The sequence below is a fragment of the Chanos chanos genome, chromosome 10 (genome assembly GCF_902362185.1).
Source record: "Chanos chanos chromosome 10, fChaCha1.1, whole genome shotgun sequence".
Lineage (NCBI taxonomy): Eukaryota > Metazoa > Chordata > Actinopteri > Gonorynchiformes > Chanidae > Chanos > Chanos chanos.
Genome location: NC_044504.1, coordinates 30,290,841 through 30,314,934, shown reverse-complemented (window position 1 = coordinate 30,314,934; position 24,094 = coordinate 30,290,841). Strand labels below are relative to the sequence as shown.

Genomic DNA, 24,094 nt, shown 5'->3' with positions numbered 1-24,094 from the left:
CTCTCTCTCTATTTCTATGTCTCTCTCTCCTTTTCTCTCTTTCTCATTCTCTCTCTCTCTCTTTCTCTCTCTCTCTCTCTCTCTCTCTCTTTCTCTCTCTCTCTCTCTCTCTCTCTCTCTCTCTATGTCTCTCTCTCTCTCTCTCTCTCTCTCTCTCTCTCTCTCTTTCACTCTCTCTCTCTCTCTTTCTTTTTATCTATCTCTATCTTGCTCTCCAACACTGAAGGCAATGACACTCCCAGTGATGTTTTGAACATTGAATTACTCCCACCTGTTCCCTCTGTGTAGTGTGCACTGAGTGAAACCATTGAAAAGAAACAGTGCTTTTCAGCTGAGCAATGACAGTAGACTACACAGTGCTGTGAAGATACATTATAGAGATAGATCTTTGTACAGTGTAGCAAACCTCATTTGTTGGCTGGTAGCATTAGTCAGAGTGATGCAGATTAAAACCTCGTGCCTTTGCAAATGAATGATTAAACAGCATGTGTGTGTGCGCGTGTATGTGTGTGTGAGTGTGTGTGTCTGTGTGTGTGTGAGTATGTGTGTATGCGTGTGTGTGTGTGCTTGTGTGTGTGTGTGTGCTCGCGTGTGTTAGTTCGTCTGTTAAAGGACAAACAGGGTCTTTTGATTAAACTTCATTAGTTACCTCTCAGGATCAGGGAAGGATTTACAGCTTTCCCAAACTCCTGCAGGAAAGAGCATAAATAATGTATCAGGATACTCTCTCAGGTTATGTGTGTGTGTGTGTGTGTGTGTGTGTGCGCGCGCGCGTGTGTGTGCGCGCGCGTGTGTGTGCATGACTGAGAAACAGTGAGCGGGTAAATCTGTGTTTGTGTGAGTATGTGTTTGTGTATGTGTGTGAGCTCCTACATCATGTCATGGAGATGTGGAGATTATCAGATAAATGCCTTAAGATGTACCAGGCTTTGACCCTGGAAAATGGGCCAAGCCAGAGGTTTGTGTGTATTTGTGTGTGAGAGCATGTGTGACGACTGTTTCTCCCTCCTATTATAGTCACTGCTAAAAGCCTTCCTGCTTTACCACAGAATTCAATTAAATCCTCACTCGTTCCTCTCAAGCCTGTCCTATCTAAGCTAAAACCTGTTCCAGCTCTTTCTTAGCCGTCTGAGTAAACCAAAATCCATAACCACACATTCTGTTCATGAGTCATGAGTTACACCAGCTGTCCTGCTCTTCAAATACTGTCTGTCTCTATCACCCTACCTAAAGACCCTGAATCCATATCTTTAGTTCTCTTTTATCATTATTGGTCTTGCCAAAGAAATAATAATGAGTTTAAGATGTATGTTAAGTAACTGATACTACATTATGGGGATGCACTGGTGACCAGGATGTGAATTTTTCTTTTCTTTTTTTTTTTTTTGTGAGTCGACATATTAATGGCAATAAAATAGCGACTATGGGACATTGCTCTGTTGGTTGCCTCACACATGCACTTAACAACATAAGTTTATGGTTAAACCATATACAGTTTTCCACATCTGTGTTTGAGATTCATGCAGAGTAAATTACACATTTGCCAAAATGTGTTCCAGCACATTAGAAACAAGGGAGGAATATGAATACTGAAGCAGAAATGTTTTACTAGAATGCTATGTAGAAACTGCAATAGCATCATAACTTTTAGGTTTAACAGGATAACAAAGCCCTGGAGACATTAATGTTACAAATCATTCAAAAGTTTTATAAATATAAATACAAGAGCTGAGTGAAAAGGGGAAAAAAAGGGGGGGGGGGGGGGGAGTTCAGCACTACTGAAAAAGGATCAGCAGTGGAACATCATTTCAGTACCATGGACAGAGATACGGGTTAAGGACACAGAGATCAATAGTCAAAGAAGGGACTGAAAACAGGATTAGCAGTAGCAGCATAGACCAGGGGAGAGAGAGAGAGAGAGAGAAAGAGAGAAAGAGAGAGAGGGGGATAAGATTCAATAAAAGACTTCAGGATGCACGCACAGAGAGCGATCTACTCCGAGACTGGAGGAGAAATGCGTGTGGACAGGTCGGCTGTAATTGTGAGTGTGTTTAGGGGATATAAAATGTCGTAGCAGCAGGCTCCTCTGGGCCCTAAGGGATGAGATCAGAGCCCCATGCTCTGATAGAAAACTATAAGTCTCATATATCAGTTTCTCTCAGGATCAATAACACTGTAGCGTGAACATACAAACCACCAGCACACTACTACTCCATTCATTCAGCCCACGAAGACACAGCATACAAACTGCCATAAATCCCCAAACGCAGCCAACAGCAACAGCGAGAGTCACTCTCTTGGGCCTATCTCTAACATATCTGACAAATATCCTCAGATACCCATAAATAGTCTGCTTACAGAGCATCATACATTTATCAAGTCTCATATATTTATCCAGTCATGTATGAAGTATCCACGGTATTTAGAAACATGGTCCTTGTAAATACCAGAGAGTTGGCTGCTGACGTGTTGTACACTGTTGCGGTTTCTGAAGATGGATAGTGTTGGGCGCAGACGAAGAGGAGAGTGGGGATGGATGGAGATGAACGAAACACCGGTTTGGGAGGTAGGGAGTGAGAATGTGCCTGCAGTGGTTAATTGTCTGGAGGAAATTCCGAACCAGCAGGAAATTACAGTGTTCCGTTATCGGCCGTCCGTCCAATCCAGACGTGTAGCTGTCAGGAGTCAGTGAGGTGTGCATGGACAGCCACTGACAGAGAACGCCTCTGACGGTCTAATCTCCATCAGTTGTCTGTCAACTGTCACTGTACTGCTGTAGCTCTCTCTCTCTCTCTCTTTCTCTCCTTCTCTCCTTCTCTCGTTCTCTCTCTCTTTCTCTTGTTCTCTCATTCTCTCTCTCTCTCTCTTTCTCTTTCTCTCTCACTCTCTCTTCAATCCTCTCCTTCATTTACCATAGAAGATCGGTGTCTTCCCTCTACAAACTATAAATCTGACTCACCTTTCATCCCTTACTCTGCTCCATCACCATTATTCACTCTTTTCCCCTTCTTTTTCTCGGTTCGCTCTCTCTCTTGTTCTCAGCTTTGTGTTTTTCTCTTTTTTTTTTTTTCCAATCCCACTTTCCCTTGCTCTCCCCTCTCCGCTCTTGGACTCTCCACATTCACAGACAGGCATAGCCACAAAACTTCTTACCTGAGGATTGTTTTATCTTAAGAACACTGGACTATATAAAATCACTCACACTCCTCTCTACTCCAGTACAGTGCATTCCCATCTCCAACTAAGATGAAATTAGATATTGATTTGCAGCATATAAATCAAGATGGATATACTTTTGGTGTTCTGTGCACTGAGTCTAATGGGCTATGCGGTTTAATCCCACTGATTTGGAGTGATGCGCTGGTGGTTTGTTGTTGAATATGAACTGCGCAAATTGACTATCTGCCCGACAGTTTTTAAATGTCATTGCAACCGCAGTGTTACAGCTATAGATGGAACACAACCTAATGTGCGTTGAATTGGTTTTCAGTCCCTGTATCATGTATAAATGGGTTTAGGTTTCCATTGATCCATTCCCATTTTAATGAATGTTCTTTTCTTGAAAAAAAAAAAAAACAAGCAGGAGAAACTAAACTAATTTATACAGAGCAATCTAATCATTGTAAGCACACAAAATCAATCTTATGAATTGCGGTCCAAAAATGAAGAATGCTTTAATAAGAGAATTGTTTTGTGTTTTGGCCTTCCACACTGCAGATTATGCGATAATGCTGTATATTAATGTCTTTTTGGAAACCATTAACTTAGCCCATTCACACTGCTGTTTCTAGAGGGAAGCGCAAAAAGGGCTGAGTTTTCCAAAACATTACATTTATCCCCTGGCTATGAATCATTCACTGAGAAATCGCTGATGTTCTTCGGTTCCAATGGGGGCTTTGAAGTTCAACAAAAGCTTCTTTATCAGCATAACCACCTGCAAAAATTACAAACAAATCTTCTTTTTTGCTTGTTGTATTTAGCTATGCGTTAACGTTGGCATCGATAAAGCATTTTCCCATGAGTACACACATGCACTCTTATCTCTGATTCTCGCTAATGACAAACAAACAGCCTTTTTCACTCAATGGATCGTTCTGCCCTGGAGCCAACATTAACTAATTTAAAATCAAGACTATACCCTACAGCCAGTCAAAGTAACACAGGAACGTCTGAACCCGGCCGTCAGTCACGCTTTGTGAATTAAAAGAGAAAATGTCAACGAATGAACCATTTTTTTTCAGTTATTCATCTCAAGGAGATGTTGTGGGAAGGAATAAACTGCATGTTACCTTCGACTTTCAATGATTTTATAATATTGCAGCACCCTAACCAACACTGGTTGGAGGTGACTTATAGATTCCCCTGTATTGTCTAATTGATTTTTGCTGCATAGAGTTGTCTTCCCTACCAGAAGGTGGAAGGTTGGATATTCATCTTGCCTGCTCATTTGCTGAGTCCATGTTCATATTCAAATTAATCTCACTGCAGCTCACTAATTGAATTAGCTCTAACCATAACCAATCACCTGCTTAACGATCCAGCGCAGGGTAAAACCGAGTGCCATATATTGCTTAAATGAGCTGTTGAAATGTAATTGGTTTGCTTGTTGATCACACTACTATAACCAAAGGAGAATACTATCAACTCTCGATATCTACTGGTAATACTGTAAGAATCCTACCTGACATCAACATGAATGAAAAATGGGTGATTTCTGTAGAGCTCGGTATACCCCTTGACATAACTTTCATAAGATAATGTTTGTCACCTGATATAAGATACCTTATGCTTCTTCACTATTTTTTTCCCAAAATATTTTACAAATGCCAGATGCCTAGTATCTTTCGTATTAAAATCATTGAGGATCTTCACAGTGTTTCACAAAATGGAAAACTTTCTCACAGTATTTTCAAGTATTAGATAAACACTTGCGCTTATGATCTCATATCAGATCCAATCTGTAAGCAAATACAAGTATCAGGATAAAAGCTGTCAAGGTCAATTCTAGACTTGTTTGCCCAAATTTGAAGTTTCCAAGCAACCTTTGCAGTTCTGCATGAGACACAAATAAAATACGAAAATATACATATCAAACAAGCGCGATCAAAGTGCCGCTCTTGTTGTTGCCTGTGTTTTGATGATACAGGCAGAGTGAGGGGACGTGGGAGATAAATTACACGTTCTCTCATATCTCACATTCTTCTCTGAGCGTTTCGCTTCAGGGGACATTACAAAAAAACTCAGTGGAATGCTCTAGAAGAAAGAGGAAATCAAATAACACCGACAAAAAAAAAAAAAAAAAAAAAAGAACAAAGAGAAGTAGCTGAGGTTAGCATGATAAATTAGTCTACCAAGCTGAAGTTTATGTATACAATTTGAGTAATTGATAAAATTAAGTTAAAATCTACAGTATGAATGTCTTTTTTTTTTTTACAAGTAGCTCATTTCATTTTACTTGCAATATGTTGGAATGCAAAAATGAAAGAGAGAGAAAGTGTGAGAGAGAAGGAAAGAAAAAAGCATGAACAACTTCAGCATGCTACCATGAGCCTGAGGAAGTCCCCAAATAAAAGTGCTTGATTTTATCTTTCCTGCTCCCAGTATACAGCACTATTGCGTTACAGAGGTGATTTTTCATTGGTTCCTGCTGTCTGGAGTTGCCGTGTGTCAGTGGGAGTGTTGAAGAGGAAGGAACATCTGGAGGTTTCAAAGTAGGAACAGCGCATCCTAACAACCATACCAGGTGAAGATGAAGAAAAGTGGTTTGGGTCACCAAGCCACCGTCTAATCAGCACAGATATTTTCAGACGCATTCTGTGGTCAAAGGGAGTCAGTGATGGTCACAGCTCTTCAAAACCCTTCAAGAGCTTGAATTTTGACCCCCATTCCGAGTTGGTGTGCATGTGGTATAGACTGACTGTACCTAGCTCAACAGGGAACGAGAGTCAGTGACACTAACCCATCCTACTCGTTCTTCAAAACATTCAAGAGTGGCACTTTGGAGCTGAATGACTCTGAACCAGACCTTGGCTGTATGTTCACCAGTCTAAGCTTACAGAACTTGATTAAGCACAACAAAAGACATCTTGATTCAGTGACCTTTCCATACTATCACTACAATCTTAATTAATTTATGTATTTTTAAATCTTATTTTCAAAAAAAGACAAAAAGAAAAACATTCACTCCACTCGACGGCATGGAAACAGAGGAGTTGATTAGAAGCCGCTGAAGGTCAGCAACACTAAAGCTCTTCAACAAACTCTCAAGAGATCCAGACTTTTAATATGTTTTAGCTCAGCATGAATCAGACATTCATGCAGGTAGTCCTTTAAAAAAGAGAGAGTGCAGAGAGTGCAATCATTTTCTGGGGAAAAAAAAAATGGACCTCATGCAACAAGAGGTTAGTAGTTCAAAGACTGAAGTCCTACTTTCAGAGTTTAGCAAAGGAAAATCTGTCATTTTTAACAGCGCCAGTGGTGGAATAAAAGGACATGTTAAAGCCAAGAAATGGAAAAAGAATTACAAGAGCTGTTGATGTAGTGTCACCTGAGTTCTCTACTGACACAGAATTAAAGGGGAAATGGGTTTTAGACAGGATTTTTGAAAAAGTCTCACTGAATCAAGGTGGTTGATTACTGAAATGAGAGGACATCAAGGCAGGGAATGTTTCCATCGCAGAGACGGACGGGAGAATACATGCCATGATAGGTGATGTTTCACAGTCAGTCTGAGATGTTGATGTTGTAGGATTACACAATATACAAGACCTCCTTTAATGAGATAGCGCACGTTCGAGTTACCACAAAAGCAAACATCAATCCTCCAAGAAACGTTTTGGACGGCCCTGTTTTTGAAAGGACGGTGTCACGCCCCCGTCAGCAGTTCCCACAGACTCAGCCTCTCAGCGGTCAGCTTCACTGGCTTACTAACCACCAGCTCAATCCACCTATCACTGGATCATCACAGACCTGTTCCCAGTTCATGGACACATTAAGAACCAACTCATTAAGAACAGTTTTCCTATTTGATGACCTGTTTATTTAAAACTGCAAATCTGTGAACCTCACTGTGGCGTAGCTTTTGTGAAAAATGTAATGTGTATGTTGAAGGTAGTCGGAATGGATCTGACAAACAAACTCATCCTGAACTGATGAGAGACTTTGTGTCTTGTCTCTCTCTTCTCTATGTAACTCCACTGAAATGGAGGTTAACAGCATGGGTAAAAACCACACAGCTTTGTCCTCTCATTAAACATACATATAAAGTCAGGTATGGCAGGCCTTCTCTTGAGAGACCATTTGCAGAATGGAGAGACCAGTGTTTTATGTATTAGGAGAAAATTCTCACTCTCTTTCTCCTCTCTCTATCTCCCTCTATGCCCTCTCTTTCTTCTCTCTCTGTCTCTCTCTCTTTCTCCAACCTTTTCTCTCACCAGCCCTCTATACTTCCTGCACTCGTGTGCATGTCGTCCATATTTTTGTGCTCCCTGCCTTCCCCCCACCCTCCCGTCCCTCCATCCATCTGCTGTGCACACTGCAAGCAGGTCAGGCAGACTTTGTTAGTGTCAAACCCTATGTAAAAATAAAAGGTCCCTTTAGGATTCTGTACACAGTCAACAAAAACAGTGGCCCCATTAAGAGGCCAATCCGTGCACAAAGGAATGCTGACATATGCAGCTATTTAAACTGGAAAGTGTTGCCAGAATTCTTGCATACATTGTATACATTGGTTTTGCAAGAAAAATGTCAAGAATTTACTTGTGCTTCTTTTCTTTCTTTCTTTTTTAAACCAAAACAAGCTGAATAGGGACTTTCCACATAGGTACAAATAGTATATGTTATTCAGCAAGGCAGCAAAACTGCTCCAAACTCCAAATCGTCATACATTCAGAATGATTCATTCAGATGTATAAACTTCCTATAGACAGACCAAGTGCTCATGAATGATACATCCACCAATCGGCCTCCTGTCAGCAAAATAAACGAGAACTTGCCTTTAAAAGGATAATTATCTTTAAACACTCATATAGCTAAGTCACTGATCGCAATACTGCTCAACTTATCCTCACCTTCAAAACAAGCCTGGAGATCGGCAAGTGTCCAGTTATACCCAACAGAGGACAACATCAAAACGCTGCTTTCCGTACACTGATCAGGACATTTTACCTAATGTCTCCATATTATAATTTAATACATGAAGACCAGTATTCCCAAATAGAAAACATTGCATCACAAAAGCTCAAGAATGCATGTAGGCTACTGCAAGAAGTTGGCACTCGAAAATAATGTGTTTGCAGCTCCTGAATGTGGTGACAGAGTTAAATAATGAATGCAAAGGGAAAACCACAGGGAAAACACAAAGACAAACTTCCTAAACATGAACTCATATGAACTGTGAAACTCTTTGAGGACAATCACAAGCATTACTCTCACAAAGAAAGCAACATGTGAACAGCATCATTTCAACAGCATGAATATTGTCACTGATGATGTTGAGAGACCGGCAAATTACACTGGAATGGTGACCACAATCTTTGAAAACCAGAAAAATCAGTAAACTGAGATTGCATTTCTGCATTTCCAGAAAGAACACGTACACAGCAGGAAACAGCTGTCTCCAAACACTATGGCAGAAACCCATAAGAATTTTAGTCCCATGGAATTGTCTCTCACAAGAGAATAATGATTACAAACCACTTGATCTCAGTTCCATACTAATGAAATCCATGGAGAAGATCATGGTGATTAAGCTGTGTTTAGATATATGTCAGTTACTAGACCGAAACCACTTTCGAACACAAGTCACTGATGACATAACAGCTGGAGACCCGTGGCGCATAAGCCAGATTGCTGTTTGTTAATTTCAGTTTGGCACTTAATACCCTGTAATCCCATGTCCTTCTCAAGACCCTTGGTGACATGAAGGTTAACCCTCATATGTTTAAGTGTCATCACTACTTTCTCACTCATTTCTTGTTTATGCAAATCACAGATCCATGAGAACAATTGCACTGTGAACTTTTCCATTGACATTGCAATGCTTGGCCAGCTGTCCTACCGCTCTGAGCTTTTTCTGTGTACATGTTAAAGTTGTTCAGCAGTGTGATTAACATTTCCTTATCCTCTGTGTCAAACTGAAGTGTGCAGCTGTATCTGTCTCTCTCGCACGCACACACACACACAAACACACACATTCACAAACACACAGATACACACACACACACGCACACTCTACATACACAACCACCCACCCACACACACATGCACACACACAAGGCTATCTCTCTGAGGCTTCATTTACAAAACACAAGGCAATAAAGGAATAACAAACATGCTTTAAAATTTGTTCAGCATAATGAAAGATTAGCATGTCATTAATATCATAATCAGAGACAATGACGAGCGAGAGAGAGAGAGAGAGAGAGAGAGAGAAAGAGAGAGAGTGAGCCCATGACTCTAGACATAAACGTGTGGAGTTGAATACAAAATGAGGGAAGGAAGCTGATTGGGTATTCTGTCTGGATAGTTGCTTAGTGAGACTGGTAACAGAGACTTCTGATTGGTGATCAGGGATATGGCAGAGTCCATGATGAAAATAACATGCACTGAAATGACAGGTCAGAATGTGTGGGCAGGGAAGGTGAATCCCTTTCATGCTCTCCTGCATTCTATATTTTTCTCTTCTTCTCTCGCGCTCTCTCTGTCTTTATCTAACTTTCAAACAAGCAGACACACAGAACCCCCCCCCCCCCCACACACACACACACACACATACTAAATGTGCTGAGAATGTGAATATGAGTTGAAATTGTATTGGCAACATGCTACAGGGTGTAGAATTTATATTCAAATTAGAATGACAGGAAATGTTGTTCTGTCAAATCAAACAAATTCCCCTTCAAAACAACACGCCAGATTGCCCATTGCCAGATGGCCAGGTGCCGGGGCGGGAGTCAATTCCAAAGCATAGACTCGGACACAGCCCTGATAACTTTCACCCAACAACGACCTCGTTGCATCTCTCTGTTATTACGGTTTATTTACCATTACCGCCGCAATCCCATTCATCACACAATTCTCAGTCTCATGAATCCAAACGTCTGTGTTTGCAGTCGTATTTTTTAACCCTCGGTCTCTTCTGGAGGACACGTGAGATGAGATGGACAGGTTCTTTCAAAGCCCCTGCTTCGTTGTCGTTACAACTGACATCACTTTCTCCACAATGTATAGATCTGCTGCACCATAGACTCCATCAGGCGTGGTAGGTTTGTTATGCACGTGTCACATGATGCGAGCAGAAGGCGCAAGAGCGGCGTTTGGCTGCCCGCGCACGTCTCTCGTGCAACCGCGTTCCCCTCACGTCGCGCGAAGTAGCTTAGCCTCACATTAATAATTCACGTTAATAATTCAGGAAGTGAATACTAAGAGGTATAAGAGAATCAAGGCAGGAGAGAGAATATCCCGTGTCTGTATTTGCATTTGAATCAACTGTCAACTCTCAATAGCTCCCATTCTAATAGATCCCCTTATTAACCTGTTCACACTGCGCGGAGAACAATTGGAACTATCTAATGAAATGACAGCAAAACCTTGGCCTTCTTTTATGCGAGAGAGCAAATTAGATTATTAACTAGCTTGTTTTCTTGGCTGATGCTGTGGTGTTGGATTGAATGAATGTTTTATGAAGAGCAAGAGGATCATGCTAAGATGTTTGGCTGAGGATTCGTGAATAAGGATTTAGGAATAATGTCATAACAGACACAAACACTCGACTTATAAGATTTGCCATGAAGGATGCCGTTGTTGTCAGTACCTCTGGATTTGAATGAAAACATAAACAACTGTTCTGTATGGGCTTGTTAGCGTGTGTTGCTTTCTTGTAAATGTAAGCTGTTGAGAAAGCTTTGTGCTGTTTCTGTAGAGCGTGACTCATTCAGTAAATAGTACTGCAAGCAGAGCACTGGCCAAAAGAAGTCAGGGGGACGAGTCTGGAAAGTGGTGTGGGAGACAGCCCTGTAAATAGAGGCTTGTGGGTTTGATTCTTGGAACATGACAAACTCTTTGCTGATGTGCTTTTCAGTAAGTTACTTAACCCTGCAATTACTCCAGTCATATGTAACGCATGACATAGTTACTCTGGATGATAGCCTAAGCTAATTGAATATTTGTTGACATGGGGTAATGTCAGTGTGTGTTATGGCACTGGCTTTCTATACCAGCTGTGGTTAATACAAGGTTTAGTTTAGCATGTTTTATTGTTGTATCGCTGCAGGAGCAGCTGTCTAGATGACTAATGTCTGTACTTAAGCCCAGGAAGAATACACACTCCTAATACAGAGTTACACCATACACACACACACACACACACACACATACACACACACACATATCTATGGTGACTCTATGAACCTTCACAAAGGACTTTCTCTTAGTTTCTGTCTCACCTGTTGGTTCACACAGATATACTATATGAAAGATTCATATTTTAAAAGTGTAAACACACACTCACATACATAGCAACACTGTTACACTACCCATTCCCATATGTGTCATCATCATTGCCACCCCCCCCCCCTCTCTCTTTCTCCCTCTCTCTCTCTCCCTCTCTATCTATTTATCTCTCTGTGTCTATCTATCTATTTGTCTATCTATCTGTTCATTTATTTCTCTCTTTCACTTACAGACACACACAAGATCACACACCTGTGTACACACAGACACACGCGTGCACACACACCCTCTTTGTTTGTGGACAGTGGCTGTATTAGGAGCTGTATTCAACTTGCTCATGTTGATATGTGTTTATGCAGATGAGCCATCTGCCTCTTAGCTCAGCTCTGTATGATCAGTGAAGCACAGGGGATCTCTTATCAGTCCCCCATACACATCAGCAGACGTCACTGAGACAGTCACACACACACGCACACACGCACGCACACACGCACACACGCACGCACACACACACACACACAGTTATATACTGGCAATGTTTCTACCCTTTGCTTGACCTCTCTTGACTTTGCTTGAATTTGGATGCAGATTTGACCATTAACACATCAGTCACATTCTTGCATTGTTTATACACTGGGATCTTGAATCTTCAAAAGAGATATATACACACTCATTCAGCTATGTCAGAGATGTGGTGTCACAAATTTACACTGTAATTTACTCTAAAAAAAGGTTTTGTAGAAAATGTTCAGTTCAGATAACAACAAAAAGAATAACATAAGCCCAGTCTACGTCCTTCTGCTGGTGGTGGAGTTAGTGCTGAATGAAAGAAAGAGGACTATGCATGTATATGCTCCTGTTCATTTCCAGTCACAACAGCTGCTACTGTCTCACCCTCTGTTGAACCTGTAATAAAAAAAAAGTACCTCTTCACCTGTGAGGACTGCCCCTAACAAGGAAAAACCCGGGACCAAGTACACTGACACTTCACTGACAGACATGCACATTCATGTCACTGTCATATTCTCAGACACTGTACAAGCAGCCACAGCGCCAGATATACACGTGTGCACGCACACAGTCACACACACATACACACACACACACTCACACACAGAGGCACATATTCAGATAGCTAAGGTCTCTTGCCCTACTCTCAACAAGTCATGCTGGGTCAGGTCTACTCAAGCACTCAGGCATGCTGCTGGAAAGCCACAGTCTGTGAAGACAGGCGTGTGTTTGGACACTTTACAGTCCAACGAGTTTAGTTCTGAAAGACGGGCACAAGTTTTGACAGGTGAGACTTGATATGGTCGCTTGTCAAAGCCTGAAATAAAAATTTAAAGTCCTGCCAAAGGATAATTACTGTGGAATACGTCTTTGGAACAGATTGAGACAAGAACGTTGGCAGATGAATAACAATATTATTTGATTGGTGACAATGACATTAGATCGAATGATAATTGGCTACATTTTTAATAGTGAATGTGACAGTGAAATTAATGAGCACGTCACATGAATAGTTTGTTTGGATATTTGCTCGGGTTATGACGTGACAGATTTGTTCACTCAGGAAACGAATGGTAAGTGAAAAGTAATTTGTGTTTGTTATGTATCTGAATTAGGCATCATAAATGGCTGTTATTGACTACATGAGTACAGCCGTCATAATTGCCAGGAAGTTAGCACTGAAAATAGTGCCATAATGACGCACTAGCAAGAGACTGTCACTATGAAGACGCACGGAATTGATTAGCCCCGGGGTCAAAGCCCTCAATTAGAGCCTTGTAATGGAGTAAATATGGCCTTAGCCTGTCTGTATCCATGTGTGTAGGTTGACTGGTCATGCTTAAAGCCCATTAATGTCCGGCTCAATGGCTTTTGTGAGCTGTTCTCGTCTCTTAAGTCTTTTTCTCCGGGCTGAAATATGCAGTAATATCAGTCTATTATTCAACTGTCGTTTTGTTCATGCCCAGACGGATAGAAGGAAAGGCCAAAGAGTCAACCCGCGGTCAGCTCAAAGACAGGCCCAGAAATAGCAGCATATTGAAGGCTTTATTTGGATGTTATTGCTTGGTGAGTTTAATAATGGACAAAGTTTGCTTGAATTATCATACAGCCTGACTTATCATATCGGAACATCTTCCGCTCCAGAATATTAGCTGGCGTACGTATTTTGTATGTGTGTGTGCGTGTGTGTGTCACTATGTATGTGTTGTAATAGATACTTTTTATGATTAAAGAACATCAGTTATGTATATGTCTACATAAGCCTGCTGATGATTTTTAGGTAAGTTTTAGGTTTTTAGATCAAGCCCTTTTATACATCCGGTTAGACTGAAAGCTAATCCCTGAGTTTCACACTAATGTCTTCCCAGCATGAGCCCCCCCCCCCCCCCCCCCCCCCCCCAGTTCCAGCTCTTTAGTCACAGTTTGTTCAGCACCATCACTGATTTATCAGTAATAGGCTGACCAGTTCATTTAGAGCCAGTGAGTTCATGGGGCCTGTGGAGACACAGACACTTGCTCTGAGGAGGGAATGGCTCTGTTCTAGAGTGATGATAGACAACTCTTGTGAAAACTAGTTAGTGTTAGAAGTTACCAGCAGCATACAGACAAATTCATTCATTCATTTATTTAATATATTGTTTAAAGAACAAAGTACTGAGCTTCTCTGTGCACTCGCTCCTGGCCAAGTTAGATTCATTCATTTGCTAGCTAGCTATGTGAATTAGTTAACCACAATGTTTATGAGACTCAGGTTAGAAATAAGGAGGTGACTCATTCCCTACTTATCCTGTTAATGTTGATGGACACCTGGATTACCCTTTTCGACCACATTGGATTTTCTGGAAGACGCAAACTACCTGTAGCTGACAAGCTAAAAGGGACTGGATTGTCATTTTTTACTTCTGGACCTGTGTATCATCCTATTCAATCAGGAAACAAGGACGCACACTTTCTACCGAAAGAGACCACATGGGAAATTCATATTTCTCTCTTTAGTCTTCAGCCTTTTGTCTGTGTCTCTACTTTATGCCAAAATTCTAAACCTCTGTGCATGCACACCCAGCACATACCCTTTTATCATACTTGGATAGTATTGGCTTAAAGGTTGGTGCTTGATTTTGTAATGAATTCTACCGGTTTTGCAATATACAGTTGTTGTCATCATTCAGATACTGACCGAAGCTTTCAGGTGCCAACCAAGGAACTGTCTCATGCCTTCATTAGTTCGTTGCTGTTATGATTTTAGTTGTAACAAGGTTATGTTTGATTATAGAGACAGAGCACCTTTAGACCATGCCCACGCCATGGGGGAAAACAATACTGCATTTTCCATTGATTTGCATTAAAACTAAAACTGCAACCATGCTAAAAAGCTGTGCAGGATTCCAAAATGCAAAACAGAGCCGAAAAGATGTAATAGTTAGCTTAAAGTATGTAATAGTGCAGCTATACTTCAGCATTTGGATCTGAGATGACAAGATAGCAAGATGACATGTTCATACATCTTTGATTCAGATTGATACAGAACAAGGAGGATAATGGTAATAATGTGCGAATAATATGTTGCCTAATAGTAGGCTATAGACTTGAGCATTTTGATCACAATGTTAGCTAACGTTAGCTATCTGGATGACAATATTGACTTGTTTAGCCTACGTGGTGATTCGATCAGGTAATGGTACAAGTCAAAATAAGCTGGATACTCTGTGCTATGGAAGCCCTAAGACGCCATGAATTTACATTTAATTTAGATTATGTTTTCTCGTGATAACGTGTTATTTATCTTTGTTTTCTCAAGATCTCGACTTATTTATGTCATTATCACAAAATAACAAATTTCTTTGTTTTGAGATAAGGACATAATTAATTCAAGATCTTGAAAAATCCCGAGAAAACAGTTTAATTATTTCATGGTTTTCCCTCCGATGACGCGTTGTGCTCTGTCTCTTATGATGTGTTTGAACTGAATTTTCCCATGAATTCTGATTACGTTAATTATGAATTAAAATACTAAAATTTATAGCCAATTATTTTTATAATTAGCCTGATTGTACAAGACTGATTTGTTCACCCTTATTGCATGTACACAAGTGACTGTAAGACATCCCACCCAGTGCTAGGATACCATATGTATGCACTTACTCACATTGTTGGAAAAGTCAGGAGATATATACAAAACCAGCAAGTGCTAGAGCTTCTGTCGGTGTTTATGAAGGAACTTTTACCTTTTATACTTTTTATTTCTAGCACATTTTCACACTTTTCCCTCAGTCTTGTCAGACCAGCTGTTCATTGGCAGTGAACCCAAGCATCTGTGTGACTTCTATTGCCACGTTGCAGTGATGAGTCATGCTTTAATGCCTATGTGTACTGTCCATCAAACTTCAAGAGAGTGACTTCTGCGGTCGAAAATACTGTTGACCTTTCAGGTCAAGAGCTTCACTTAGTGGTTAACAGGGTGTAAAAGTCTTATTTCTCAGACAGCAGTTGACCCAGATCCATGATAGACACAGAAAAAAAGCTATGAAGGTATTTTAGTTAATCATTGTTCCTTCTTGATATGATATGCTGATTCAGCAGTTTTTGTACGTTTCAGTTGCATTCCATCCATCAGGACCCAGAGCACAGGGATAGATCCGGACTAACCATAACCAGGCAAGACCTGGCAGAGTTTAGGAGATAAGGTGTGTTTTCATTAAAGCAGCGATCGATTCATTTATGATTAAACCTCATTCCATTTATCCCAGCGCATTCCTCGGCCTGGGAGTTGTGCTAAGTGCCGTCCCCATACAGATCAATGCCGCTTTGGGCAGCATGTGGATGCAAAGGGGGCATTTGAGGTTAACAGCATGCTTAAAAAGTGACAAATGCTTACGCCGAAAAATGTAAGTCCGTTCTTCATGATGCGAAATCTCTCTCTTCAGAATTGGGATAATGTTGCTTTAAGGAGACAGCATGGATTCCAAGCCTTGATTCTTTGTGAAAGAGTTTCTACCAAAGACAGTCTGGAAGTCTATAACTCTCTGATTCTGCAGGAGGGAGTATGGGGTTTCGATTGAAATCTTTCAGGTTCGATACCAATATGAAGAATAGTTATAAATAATTGACATTTAGGAAGTCAGTATTCTGTGGAAGAAGTCATCACAGGAGACATGGTTTTGAACCTCTGAAAAGAAGGCTTTATTTTGACTGTTTTAAAATTGCATGTGCATCTTTCCTAGTGGGGGCTACTCTCCCATGGAGAGATTTTCTTCCAGGAGAATACCTTAATATCAGAAAGCTCATTTATTATGGAATGTAACTCCAGTGCTCTTAAGATTGTACCTTAAAATCCAAGATTTTTTTCCTTCAAAATACAGTTGCCCTTCACAGAGGGAGAATCCATATTTTCTTGCTTTTGTACAGGAAAGAAAAAAGATGGTTAGAAAGTGAGGAGAACAGTACCCACCTTACTTCTATACCCTTCCTTTTCTTCTTTCTGCTTTTTCCACTTGTATCTGAGGGCCTCATGCTTCATGACTCTTTTAATAAGTGCTCTTCCTTTTTCTTTCTCTCTCTCTCTCTCTCTCTCTCTCTCCTCCACCATTTGATTCCTGTGTGTTTCAGATCTACACTTCTCATAAACAGCATGCCAGAGCACAGTATAAATAATTTAGTCTGTTGAAAAGCAATGGTGAGTTTCCATTGGGAATGAGAATGTTGTCATTATTAATTGTGTGGTCGTGTGAATGGTTGGTTTCAGGGCTCATAATTATTTGCCAGGGACACCGTGCAGTGTAATTATGTCATAAATATGGGTTGTCCCGACATTAGTGTCTCTTTGTGGTTTATGACCCTCTGTCATTTTCAGTATTAATGACCGTGTAAACGCTGGGTCATTTTTGTGCCTGTGATGTCCCACCTGAGTCAGAGCAGCTCTATGATAGACTGAACATGTGTGTGTGTGTGTGCGTGTGTGTGTGTGTGTGTGTGTGTGTGTGTGTGTGTGCACGCGCCATTTACAGTGTAGCGTAAGCATAAGAATATCATACAAACATTCTGTTGTCATTTCACCTTAGCCAACTAAGCAAGGTGACACATTTACTCAACATAAATGTCAAATCCATTTAAACTGCTATAGACGAACCACCCCTTAACATACTTTCACTTGCGTATCAAGAGCAGGCACAAAGCACACTGGGATTTCCTATTATAAGTAACATTTTGCCCACCAGGATGTGCCTGGCAGAAAGGAAAAGTCATAGGAGCAGTAACTAACTGGTGTTTGATGCTGTGTACATCTTTCTGTCCATAATCTGGCAACACAGAAAACATGGAGTAGACACTGGTGTCAGGAGTGGGATTCCTTGGCTCTCTCTAGTTTGCTTCATATCACAGTTTGGGAGTTCACCTCATTTTTGTCCCCTGTGCTGATGTGTAGTGAGAAACAGTAAATATAAGAGGAAATGTCCTCCCAGAGGTAATGTATGGTTTTACTGCATATATCCATCTAAGAGTGGAAGAAAGGTGTAGTTAATATAACAGAGAGATGAAACTGTCAGACCATCTCTGCATGTCTCCATGTCTGCTGCTGTTTTCACTCAGGTGAGTTTTAATATCCATTCTTTATTCTTTTATATGAGCAGGCAGCAGCCCAAGGAATTTCTATGATATAGGAGGATGAAGTTAAGAACTGTACTGCAAAGAAAACACATATCAAGAAGACAGTTTGTGTGTGTGTGTGTGTGTGTGTGTGTGGTAGTGTGGTACATTCAGACACGCATCAAATCCGAATGCTGAGATTTGTGTGTGTGTGTGTGTGTGTGCGCTTGTGTCTATCTGTCACACACACACATACACACACACACATACACACACACACACACACACACACATACACTCTAAATCTAAATACATAAATATAAAAAAAAAAAAACCAGACACAGTAGGAAACTCTTGATAAATAGCACATTACAAATCGTGCATGGAAACCAGATAATATGGAAACGCCTACCAAAATAGTGAAAGCCTAACACCAAAAAAGTTTTGGAAAGCCAAGTACAACCTTCCAATGAACAATCTAAAACACACTTCTTTATACCCCTCTGAGCATTACAGTAGCATGGTATATCATGAGGTCAGCTCCATCAAAACTGACAAATGGTAATCAAATAGCTAAGATTCTAAGGAGAGTGAAAACAGGACTTGATGACATAATTAAACAGGCATTCAAACAGCACATTTCAAATACATTTGCTGGTGCAGGAGACCGCTGACCAACCACAAACCAAACTGCTGTGTTGCTATAAGATAGAGTAATGAGTGACCAGAATCATAGTGGTGTGGACAATAAGGCAGTTCTTTTGATCGAAAGGAATGACATTGTACAGTTCCAACGCTCCATTATGCATGCGCCCTGCATGTGAGTGTATGCATGTGTTCTTGAGTGTGTACACGTTTGCCCAAGTTATTATTATTTCAGACCTCCTGTTGTTTCACCACCCTCTCTCCATATATCATTTTTATTTAGTGCCAATAGACCGTTCGCTGTGAAATTCCTATGACAGAAAAGTCATTTGAAAGGCCTTTCTGTCTTTTTTTTTTTTTCCTGGCTGTGTGGAAAATAGATGAACTTGGCCTTGCGCTTCACACTCCATTGTGTGTCATTGTTGCAGAAAGGTGTTTCTGGTCTCAGCACTCTTTCTTTCTCTCTCTCTTTCTCTCTCTCTCTCTCTCTATTATTCTGATAGATTGACCATTTCTCCTGTCTACTTGCCCAAAAACAGACACCCTTTGCAAGTGAGCCATGCTTTTCAAACACATCCTTGCATATGGTTCCTAAACCAATCAAAGAGACCATCTGAATATACGTCACCATTAAGGTGTCAAATGTGGTTAAGCAGGGCTACAGTAACCCTGACAGGGTTACGTCTGGGATGTGATTTAGAAAGGCCATTTAACGCAGGATGCTAGTTTTTCATGAAAGCCTTTTAGGGCCATGAGTGACAGGAATGGGTCTGTGTTTGTATCATACTGTAGCTCATCTTTAAGAGGTCTGGGATTGAAGAATCACCTCAGATTTAAGATGGTTCTGAGAATGCAGGTGCTCTCTGTTCTGTTCAGTTAGGATCACTGGTCTATTAGAGTGGTATTCACTTACCAATGTTTCATCTGTGGTGAAGACTCTATCCGATAATGATGGTCAAAAAGTACTTACTAAGCATCTTTTCGGTCATTAGCTCTTTTTTATGTGTTAGCATGCTCTTTTTTCAGCTCTCAAAGCTGTTTTTGTCTGTTTCGGACCTTTAACTATGCACAAAATTATGTCCAAACTACGTATAAATAAGTGTATCATCCGGTAAGCCACTGATTCTGACTCTCATTAGGGCTTAAAGGGACATTAAAAGAGAGCGATTTCAGGGAAATGTTCCAGGTTTGTTATCTCTTAGAGATCTTATGGCTTGAAGCAGTGTGCAGAGGGCGGTCAAATCGTTTTTCAACACTTTGGCGCTTTTATAGTTCTTTAGCTGGAGTGTCACCATTAAATGCCACGTAATGTTAACAAGCAGTTCAATAACAAGCGATTACGCAGTCCTGTCCTGCGTTCTGTAGGGGGAAAAAACCTTATGCTCTATACTAGGGGTTTTCAACCTTTTTCAACTTGCACCCCGCCACTTTATCTAGGTTTGAACCCCCCTTTTTAATTGTACTTGCATGTTTGCGCCTAAAAATCTCCTAATCTTGCGTCCCTCTGGGGGGCGGGCCCCTCAGGTTGAGAACCCTTGCTCTACGCTGTATGAACACCAAACTCTCTTGCATGTACATTAATAGAACATGATGCCCAGGGAAAGGTAACGTGCCATGAATTTCATTCTATATTCTATTAGTCAAATTAGATATCTATTCCATAGTTTTTTTTAGAGTGCTTTAAAGTCACGTCATGTTTCATAAGAGATTTCAAAAGTCATGTTTTTAGAAGAAATCCGGCTAGTTTTCTACATTTTTATATCTACAAACATCCTTTATCCAAGTCAGAATATCATATTTTAAAATATCATCTCATAGCCTGAGAAATTAATTGTTAATTATGTAATTACTACGTCCTCTCTCGTGTTGTGTCATAATTGAGTATTTATATGTATTACTACCCAGTGAAGTAGTTCATGAAAGCCAGTGGCTGTCGAGAATGGTGCCTTAATGACGAGTATATTTTCTGGGCCATCCAAATCTCTGTCTCTCTGATGGAGACTATGGCAGATTGTGTTTGATCATGTAGCACAATAGTTGGCATATTTTCTGGTTTTGAAAACCTTGAATCTGCGCTTTTGCAGTGAGAGTGCAGTAAAACTCTTTTGATTGGCCCAGAAAAAGACTTACCAGAGTTTGTTTCTAAACACACTCACTTCACAGTATGATGCAAGAGTCCTGCAGAAATCCTTTACAACCATTACGGGTTAAGGGTTGTGAGGAGAATAGCAGTGACTCCGACAGTTTAAAGTCTTAGGCCCCATAAAAAAAAAGAGAAAGAAAACACCAACAGCTTTATTTTATTACATTTTACCACTACCACCAAATCATAAATCATTTTTTTACTGCGATAACCTATGGAAGAAGTCTAGGCTCAAGAGATGTGTAGATATAGCTAGCCTGTGCCATCTGGTGTCATTTCTCTGTTTCTGACTTTAATTGTCTCTCTTTTTTCCGCTTTGTTTGGAGTGGACGTACTGAACTCAAAGACAAAAAACCCTCTCGGTCCAGTGGGAGAGGCAGCCGACAGCCCCGCATCGTACAGTCAATAACCTATCCATGATGAGTTTGTGTTTTTCAATCAGCAGAGGTCAAAGTCAAAGCATGCAGCTCAAGGAGGTTAATTATACCCTAAAGATAACCCTTCGCTCCTTATTCTATATCACTCACTCTCACAACTTCATACCTCCACAGAGTTGGTGTTACGAGTGTCCTCTAAAAAACATATGTTGATGAGCCAGTAGGCTGAAGAAGGGGAAAACACAGGACCAGCTTGCTTTTCCAACATATGGCTGGTTTTTCCCTACTCTGTATTTACCCATGACCACTCAGGGCAGTTTCTTTGTTTTTTGGGGGTTTTTTTGTTTGTTTGGTTTTTTTTGTCAGGTAAAGATGTGTCGTGGACATGCTCTTAGAGAGTGGCAAGATGCCAGTGGGATGTCCTTGCCCTTGTGTTGCCGTCGGGGAAGACCTTTTTATGATTCATTTGCCCTTGTAGGATTTTGTCATCGTGTTGTGAAGAAGCCAAAAGGAGACATGGACCCTGCTGTTTCCTCCTGTTATAATTGAGGGAAAAGTACAAATACAAAAAGAGACTCTGTCTGTCTCTCTTTCGCTTTCTCTCTCTCTCTCTCTCTCTCTCTCTCACCCTCTCCCTCTCCCTCTTCCTCTCTCTCTATCTATTATCATTCCTGTCTAGACACTCTTCCAGTAAATGTGTCCTGAAGAAGAACACAGGGTAGTAATCAGATCCTAACACCCCCTTGCTGGGGAGATAAGAGGGCCTCTTGTATTACTGCTGGTCCACACAAAGGCTGAACAGGACCCTTGAACACACGCTGCTCCATGATATTCAGCTCAAACTTTCCAGAGCTTGGTAATACCCTTGATGCAAAACTGGCTGAAAAATTAAGGAATGTTTTTGAACATTGGCCAACAGTCCCATTTTTCATTTCGCGACTCTACTACGAAAGGAGAGGAAGCAAAGTTATTGTGTTATTAAAATAAGCATTCAATCCCTCTTACAAATCAGCATATAAAAACACGCTGAGATCTGAAATTAAACTCCATTTAATTCCGTAACAGTGCCTTCGACATTGAGTTAGACATTGTTATCTTTTTATTTGTTGCGCGGAGAACGCACACACACATACACACACATTCACTCACTCAAACACACACACACACACACACACACACAGAAAAAAAACAAACAAACAAATAAATAGATCAATAAAACACACTTCGCAATCTTGACACACAGCTCTCCACTTTTAGTTTTTACAGGACTGGACAGCTCACGTATCCAGTTGACGTTCAAGATGATTGGCACTTTGCCATCCTGCCCTCCTTATGAGCCGGCGCTCTGTAAATCATGGATCCGACAACTTAGTGTAAATCAGAAGTTAAGAGAGGATGTTAAAGCAGCAACATTATGCACCCCCCCTTCCACAGAGATAGAAAGGCGGTCATTTTGAATACACTGATTATGCTAATCTAGTGACAGGGGACCCTCCCTGTTTGATGAAGGGACTTTTTAATATTTAGTGACAGTGTCAGAAGCTCGGAGGCCCCAGAGCTGTGTGTCGCCATGACAACTCCGCGGGGACTGCTAGCGCACTGCCAGCACTCATTTACACCATTTCCTGTTTTGATGTCATACAAACTGTTCAATTACGGTTACATAGTGGCACACGCGCAAGTACATTCATTTATTATTGAATCTGGGCTGTTAATTGCTGAAGTTCTTGGCTCAGTGTTACAGACCCTGCTGTGAAATAGATGAAAGAAGTTCTACACCCAGTACTAAACTGTGATTGGAAAAATAGATGATATTGACTGAATTTAGAGTCTTTGAGTGGTAGAGTAAAGCAGCAATGAAGGGTTTTGAAAGAGAGGAATAGACAGAGTGTCTCGTGATGAATATGTACACATCTCTGAGAGACAGGGGCGGAAAACTTGAAAGCGTTTTTTTGGGGGTTTTTTTTGCCTGCTGTGGATGTGAGGCCTGTGTGAGAACTGACAAATAGAACCATCCCTTTGATGTTTATGACTGACACAGTCATGTTCCCTGAGAGACATTAACGCTATGTCTGTAGAATAGACCCGCTCAAGTCACTCTGCCATCAAATCGTTGTCAGAGAAAGAGCTTCACAAGTTTACAAAACATCTATTGATCCTGTCTCAGGGAAGAAGGCTGAGGACGGACCTCTGCTAAGTCAATTTAACTTATTTTGGGAATAAACTGAGTGAGACTCTCCGTATTGTGATGCTCTGAACTCATACACATACCAGTTTTTTTCTCTCCAAGCTTTTAGGGTCTCCCTGTGATAAAAGCATAAACACTCTTTGGCTGAATGAGTCACACTGAACTCCATGACCATGGTTTAAAGGTAGTCACCATGGAAGCGAGTTCTGAACCTGCAACAAAATAATTCTGACTAAACACCACCCATGACCTGTCGTCAGGCCCCTCGCACTGTGCAATGTCCGGCGTTTTAATTCCCCATAAATTCACTGATTATTCAAAAGTTTCAGTCTGGAAAACTGGTTGTATAGCACTGTATTGTTTTATTTCCAATATGAACTCTCCTTTCCCCCTCAAGATTAAAGTTGCTTTTTAATATTCTCTTTTCATGCTTATATCACAGCAAGAACAAATGCTGTTTTGAAGACATGGTTAAACACATAACAATCTTTCTCATTTCACTGAATTAAAAATTGGAGCTCAAGAGTGAAGAAAATTACTGTTTCTAAAATTTCTCTTATTTTATTCATAATAACATCTGGGTGTTAATTAAAAACAAGAAGGGAAAAAAAATAGCTCTGTTGTTCTCGGACGTCTTTCTCTTGCTATGTATGACCGACTCAGTGTCAGTGTAGTCCCATGGGGGGGAAATTTTTCAAA

At 40.7% G+C, this 24,094-nt stretch overlaps 1 protein-coding gene across 1 annotated transcript in view; it reads left to right on the top strand.

The window, feature by feature from the left end:
* Window positions 1-2,494: 2,494 nt before the first annotated feature.
* Window positions 2,495-24,094, top strand: part of LOC115823509 (neural cell adhesion molecule 2) — a 68,925-nt gene continuing 47,325 nt past the window's right edge. The window contains exon 1 of the mRNA XM_030787565.1: window positions 2,495-2,684. Within this exon, the coding sequence (XP_030643425.1) occupies window positions 2,495-2,684 (190 nt within the window). The remainder of the gene's footprint in view (window positions 2,685-24,094) is intronic.